Source organism: Alosa sapidissima, chromosome 15, assembly GCF_018492685.1.
Source record: "Alosa sapidissima isolate fAloSap1 chromosome 15, fAloSap1.pri, whole genome shotgun sequence".
NCBI classification, from domain to species: Eukaryota; Metazoa; Chordata; class Actinopteri; order Clupeiformes; family Clupeidae; genus Alosa; species Alosa sapidissima.
In genome coordinates, this window is record NC_055971.1 from 21,703,044 (window position 1) to 21,710,543 (window position 7,500).

General features: G+C 48.6%; 1 protein-coding gene across 1 annotated transcript in view; it reads right to left on the reverse strand.

Moving 5' to 3' along the window:
- Positions 1 to 314, reverse strand: part of LOC121684610 (roundabout homolog 2-like) — a 9,607-nt gene extending 9,293 nt beyond the window's left edge. The window contains exons 1-2 of the mRNA XM_042064668.1: positions 308 to 314; positions 23 to 180 (exon numbers count right to left, since the gene is read on the reverse strand). Coding sequence (XP_041920602.1) covers positions 23 to 180; positions 308 to 314 — 165 coding nt within the window. The remainder of the gene's footprint in view (positions 1 to 22; positions 181 to 307) is intronic.
- Between the last annotated feature and the right edge of the window lie 7,186 nt (positions 315 to 7,500).

Sequence of the window (7,500 nt, forward strand, 5' to 3'; positions counted from 1 at the left end):
AGTGTAATGAATGAACATTGACCTTAATCCGGTCATCCTTCTCATCGATGCGCACTTTGTCCTTCTTCCAGTAGATGGTGGGCTCCGGGTGACCACGGGGCGGGACACACTCCAGGATGGCCGGTTCTCCCGCCGCCACTACCACGTCCGTGGGGTTCTGCCTGAAGTCATCCCGCAGTACTGCAAAAAAAAGACACACAGAGGCGGCGGCCATGTTAGATCTCAGTGGCACCACTGTAACACACAGAGAGAGAGGGGAGTAGTTCTTTGAGCTTGCTGTCACATGTGTGGCTTTCGAAAAACACACCTGACATACCCCGCTGTCTCATTTGTAAAGTGAGAACGGGGTACCTGGCTGTGTAGCCGCTATTCTGCATCGGCACCTTATCTGGCTGGATAAGGTTTTCGTTTCGCTGGGCCGGAACAAGTGAGATCTAATTGGAGTTAATGGCGTTCCCCCACAGAGACAGGAGAACAAACTGAGGCAGAATGCCCTCAAGCCTTCTGTCAGTCAAGCGGAGGCTCAACACCCCCGCACACACTCGCACAAACACACACACTCGCACACACACAGACACACACACAGACACACACACACAGACACACTCGCACACACACACACACACACACACACACACACACACACACACACACACATACACACACACACAGACACACACACATCAGCATGCACATATGTACGTAGGTGGGTGGTCTGCGTATCCAGCACAAAGTAAGATCCAATCACCCTCAGGTAACTCTTTCATTAGAGAGACCCCCTGCCATCCAGACTAATGGAGTGTGGACTAAAACACACAGAGACACCTGTTCAGGGTCATCTCATTAGCCATTTCAAACACTCGCCAACCTCAACATCCACCACTATACTAGGAGAGCTAAGCTATACATTGGGATGTCTTGACCTCTGTTACATCTACGGGTGTAATGGTTCTATTCCATATGTGTTTAATGTGAAGTGCAATGCCTCTACGCCACCTCTTTGAAAGCGGAGTGAAGTCTCTAGAGAGCACACACCCACACTTTAGCTTGTCCCAGGGAAACTCAGAAGCTGTTTTACCAGAGAGAGCGTGTGGGGGGGGGGGGGGGGTTGCTCCGTGCCCCCCTGCTGTATGAGAGCAGGAAGAAAGGGCTGTTTGAAGAGCACTAAATTAAGGGCAAGACCGGTGGGCTCCGATGCAAATCCCCACAAGGCGCGGAGGAGAGATGGGGGGAGGGGAAGGTGGGGGTGATCGCAGCAGGATAACAGGTCCCAGTGCGCCACCCGGCGGCTTTCCCTAACGCCGCCACGGATGGATGGGTGGATGGCTGGGTCGCCCCTTTTGCTTTGATTAGGAGGAAAAAAATACTGTGTGGCGAGGGGAGAAGTCGCCGGAAAAGCTTCCGAGGCAATTATCCCGGGGAATGCTGCGAGATGATGAAAGAGTTGTTGTTGGGAACCATGGGAATTCAGGTTCGGGACGAGGGACAATGCAAACACATCTGCCATTGTGAGGAGTAACTGAATTCTGAGAAGGGGGGAGTACATTTCCATCCTCCCAGTAGCTGCCATTGGAGAGCCAGTAGCAAATACAATAGATGATGTTAAAGAATGAACTGAACTCCTTCAATTCAATAGTCTGGGTGGACACATGCAAGCGCGCGCAGCGCACACACACACACACACACACACACACACACACACACACACACACACACACACACACACACACACACACACACTGATGAGCAATAGGCTCTCGAAATGAACATGTGGATTCCTGTCTCCTGTTCTGTTGATATGCTGTTTTGATCATTTGTTTCAAAGTTGCCCTGGAGTTGTCTTAGAGAAAGAGAATAATCAACCTGTCATTAGATGACATCAGGTGTATCAGGTGAGTAATGTAATCCTGCTGATGAACGGGAATAGGCATCATACAGGGCGACTGCACTTCCAAAAATAAGCAGGCGATCACAGGTGACAGATACGCTACAGAACAAACAGCGAAGACTACAACAGTCTCTTAGTGCTTCAGGCTAAGGTGGGGACTAATTTGTTCCTTGTTTTTTGTGGGGCATGATACTTTAAGCAGCCCATGGATACTTAAGATGTATGATTAGAGCAAGCACCTACTAGTGACGACTTTATTTTACGATTTTTATTTTGATTGCTCCTGACTAGGTACACTATCTATGTGTGTGTATGCATTAGTGCATACAATGCACATTGTTTACGCTGTTTTTGTATGTGCTTGCATTTGTGTGAGTGTGCATGAGTGTGGGCATGTATAAGTGTGTATGTGTGTGTGTGTGTGTGTGTGTGTGTGTATGCGTGTGTGTGTGTGTGTGTGTGTGTGTGGCGTATGTGTGTGTGTCTGTGTGTGTGTGTGTGTGTGTATGCGTGTGTGTGTGTGTGTGTGTGTGTGTGTGTGTGTGTGTATGCGTGTGTGTATGCGTGTGTGTGTGTGTGTGTGTGTATGTGTGTGTGTCTGTGTGTGTGTGTGTGTATGCGTGTGTGTGTGTGTGTGTGTGTGTGTGTGTGTGTGTGTGTGTATGTGTGTGTGTCTGTGTGTGTGTGTGTGTATGTGTGTGTGTGTGTGTGTGTGTGTGTGTGTGTGTGTGTGTGCCTGTGTGTGTGTGTGTGTGTGTGTGTGTGTTTCTAACCCAGCAGGCCCTCCTAAGAGCAGGATTTAAAGGCGCTGCTCTGCTCTGGCTCCAGGCCCTGAAGGCATACAGAGGCGCATATCACCAAACAGACATCAGGTAATTGCATTTTTATCCCCTCCAAAACGTACGGCTCCGCCGCCTCCAAAAAGAAATAAATAACTAAACAGAGAGGAAAATAGAGAGAGAGGAAGAGAGAGAGAGAGAGAGAGAGAGAGAGAGAGAGAGAGGAAGAGAAAGATAGAGAGAGAGAGAGAGAGAGAGAGAGAGAGAGAGAGAGAGAGAGAGAGAGAGAGAGAGGAGAGAGAGAGAGAGAGAGAGAGAGAGGAGAGTCCATCATGCCTCTGGGCAGGCATGGGGGTCCTTCTCCACCTCTCTCATTAATATTGATATATTTATACATTTCTGCCTCATTCTGCCAGCCCTCGCTACATCTGTCAATCACGCTGCAGGGTAAACACACACATGCACACACACACACACACACACAGATCTGCAAAATATTCCTCCACCCCAGGATGCATCTCCCTCCTTCCTTCGTTTTTCCATGTGCATTTAAGATGGTGAAAGTCGATAGGGAAACAGTCAGGTGGGGGGTGTGAGGAGGGGGGAGGGGGGAGGGGGGAGGAAGAGGAGGAGGAGGGTTGGGTGGCTGGGTTATGGGGGCTCAGTAAATTGGCAGCTTTGCCATTCTGGCGCAGAGTCAAAGTTTAAAGTTTAAACTTTAAGCTGGGGAGGGGGCTGGTGGTGGAAGTGAAGGTGAAGCAGGGGGGTGGGGGTTTGGGGGGGCTGGTTGTAGTGGGGTGGAACAGGGAGTCAGGATGAGACATGCAAAAGATGTGAAACGAGGTCCCAGGAAAACGACTAGAAAGATGAAGAGAGAGAGAAAGAGAGAGAGGGAAAGAGAGAGAGGGAAAGAGAGAGAGAGATCCTACCGAGAGAGAAGAACACTCCCACCACTGTGTAGCACACTGTGTTTTACACTGACAAAGCAGCGCTGGTGCCAGGGGCCATTAGCAATGCACCTGTCTGTGATCAGACCAGGTGTTGAGGGTGAGGAGCGTCTAAGGGAACTAGGGCTTGGGGGGGGTTGGGCCCTCACCTGCAGCATCATCACATACCTCTACATACACTCCCCAATCACTCCAGATGAGTCTTGGGGAGGTGTATTGTGCTAATTATTTCCAGTGAAGGAAAGCAGATTTATTTTTAATCCAAAAGCCCCATCACCACCTTTCCACCCCCCCCCCTCCCCCCAAAAAAACAAAAAACAAAATAAAAGTGTTGAAATGTTTCTCATTATGCTAGGCAGGCTAAAATTATTCCACAAACAAAGTAATATTAGTGCTTGGCATTTATACTCTCGCAGAAAAACTCTTGAGCGCACACACAAAACACACACACACACACACACACACACACACACACACACACACACACACACACACACACACACAAAATACACACTCAATGTTTCCTGTAACCTGCGGGGCATCTAGCTGAATCACTAATGCGAGCGTTTTTCTGGATGTTTATTTATTTGTAATTTTATTTTTCCCCATCAAGTGTTTCGGGGGTGACCTGGTGCCCCCCTGCATACATTAGCACCGGGGGTCAGAGCAGGAAAAACACCACGGAATTACAAGAGCTGCCAGGGCCCCCGAGCTAAAACAGAGCATCCACACCAAACCCAGGCAGCACAAAACACTCAACGCCTCCGGATCTGATTAAAACAACCGTGTGTGTATGTGTATGTGTGTGTGTGTGTGTGTCTGAGACAGAAAGAGAGAGAGAGAGAGAGAGAGAGAGAGAGAGAGAGAGAGAGCAGGAGTTTGTGTGTATGTGTGTGTTTGCACGTTTGTGTGTTTTATAAATATGATCGCATTTCAGGAACAAGCTCCGAGCTATGATAGCATTTCATTCGAGTGGCCCAGGTCAGGGGGGTTTTTTTTCTTTCACGGCGCAACAAAGAGCTATTACGGCGCAACCATTTCCAATCTCCAATCTGGCGACGATACATGGCGCGAGGTGGGGAATATCTGTCATTTTAGGGGGGAGAAAGAATCAGAATTTATGTGTGCACTCAGCAGCTCTGAGCGGCCAGGGCGTGGGCTTGGGGGCAGCAGGGCCATAATGCGGAAATGGGGCATATTACAGATTGAAGTCAGGGGGAGACGGAGAGATAGAGAGAGGGAGAGAGAGAGGGGAGGGAGGGAAAGAGATAGAGAGAGAGGGAGGGAGAGAGAGAGAGAGAGAGAGAGAGAGGAGAGAGAGAGAGAGAGAGAGAGAGAGAGGGAGGGAGGGAGGGAGAGAGAGAGAGAGAGAGAGAGAGAGAGAGAACCCATTTGTTTGGGCACAGGTATCAGCTTCCTTTCATTAGGAAACCCCACCGACCGGCCATAAACAGCCCCTGCCACTGCCTGCGTGAGGCTAACAGTTAACTGCAGCAACTCCTTCCACCCACAAGCACACATACATACAAATACAAATACACACACACAGACGCACACACACACACACACACACACACACACAAATTTATGTCCGCCTACACACGCGCACACACAAACACGCACACAGACACACACAGAGACACACAGACTCCCCCTCGGCTGAGGTCATGGGCTGGAAGTGAGAAGCAGCTGCACAAATATGACCTGCTCCTGCCTCAGGGCTTCATCTCAGCGGACAGGGAACGCTACGTGCTCTCTCCCTCTCCCTCTCTCCTTGTCTCTCTCCATCTCTCACTGAATCTTTCCCTCTCTCTCTTTCTCCATCTCTCCTCTCCTCCTTCCCCATTCCGTCTCTTTTTACTTCTGTTTCTTGCTCTAAATTGTTTCTTTCTCTATCTCTATTTTTCTCCCCCATATCATTCTCTCCCTCCCTCCCTCTCTCTCTCTTCCTCTGCTCCTCCTCCACCACCACCACCACCACCTGCAGCTGATATGCATGGCTATCCCCCTCATCTCTGCACTCAGCATGGAGACACTGATGGCATCTCCTCTGCCCTCCATCCGCGCTCTGATGGGAGGCATGAGGCATGAGGCAGGAGACAGATACAAAGATGTCATGGCCACGGGTAACACCGATAGAGATGCAGAGAGCATAGTGTGTGTGTCTGTGTGTGTGTGTGTGTGTGTGTGTGTGTGTGTGTGTGTGTGTGTGTGTGTGTGTGTGTGTGTGTGGGGCACCGCACAGTGAGACCGAGTGAGGAGGAACACACCCTTTCACAGGCTGGGATTGGTTAGAAAGGGTTAAGGATGGATAAAAAGAAAATACAACTGAAGAACAAATAAAGGGATAGTAAAGTAAATGAAAAAGATGAAAAAAAGGCCAGTGGAGGTGGGGGGCTGTGTTTTCATAACCCATTTATTATGCACTGCACTAAAACAAATACTAATGTCACTAGTGGTTCTGCATCAAAGCTCATTTTTTCAAAGGCAGGCCATAATGATAGCTAATGATTCCCCCCTTTAAAAACTCTCCTCTGTTGGCCAACATGACAATGATAAAGCCCTTATATCCACACACACTACACACACAGTCACACCCATTTACATAGGAGCCCCCCCGTTGGCCACCCTGCTAATGACAATGAACCAGGCACATCAGGAGATCTAACCGGACACCATGCCCTGGAAAATGTGCTCTGCGACCGTTTGTGAAACAATATAATTAATTCTTAATGAACCCTTCTCCTCAAAGACACCACGACTTCCCAACATACACGCACTCATGCACGCACAAACACACACACACACACACACACACACACACACACACACACACACACACACACACACACACACACACACACACACATACACTCTTCCCCCCAAATTCAATTTAGCCTAATCCGTACTTTATGGTAATGTATAGCTCATTAAAATGTTAGTTAAAAACTCATTAAAATTCCCTCGGCTAAGTAATGGCTTCATTACTATAATATGCTGAAAAGGAAAGAAAAAGATGGGACAAGAACAAGGAGAAGAAAAGAGACCGAGTGGAAAAAGAAAGACAGCTTTCTAATCGCGTAATTGTGACAAAAAAGGGAATCGATTTGCATAATAAATCACAGAAGCATTGTGTTTTTTCTGAGAAGACGCTCCGCAATTAGTAAATGCCACAATTAAGAGATACGTCTTAAAAAGATTTTTTTATGTGTGTGTGTGTGTGTGTGTGTGTGTGTGTGTGTGTGTGTGAGGGGGGGCTGTGGGCATAGGTTTTTGACATTGTGTCTTCAGAGCCTGTGCCTTTAGTCAGGGTGTGTGTGAATAGTGTGCCAGCTCTGGACTGGCAAGCTGGCGCCAGTGCCACTGGCATGGGCTTGCAGCAAGGCACAAAGCGGCGGCAGCACTGGGAGCTCACTGATAACACGGGCAGGAGGCAAAGCCGACCACCACATGGGCATTCGGATGAGGGAGGGGGCCAGAGGAGGATGGAAGAACTCTGTCCGAGCCAAACACACACACACACACACACACACACACACACACACAGAGAGAGAGAGAGAGAGAGAGACCCACACAGCCACAAACAAACACTTGTCTCCAAACACTTTGAGTCTTGAGAGGGTGGGATCTTTTGTTACAGTGCGAGTACTGGACATTTTGCAGTAAGTGGCTGATGGTAATAGGGTGTGCTACAGCTAGAAGCAAACAAAACATCTGTGTTAAAAAAAACACTGGTGCACTTCTTTCCATCTACTCTGTCGAGAAGATTTCTGATGAACAAAGGTAGCACAACTCTAGCACAACTCTAATCATGCCACTAGATACTAACGTTGCTAAATAAACAATGACATCTCTCCAGGCTCTCAGGCAGTGCTATCAGTTCAGC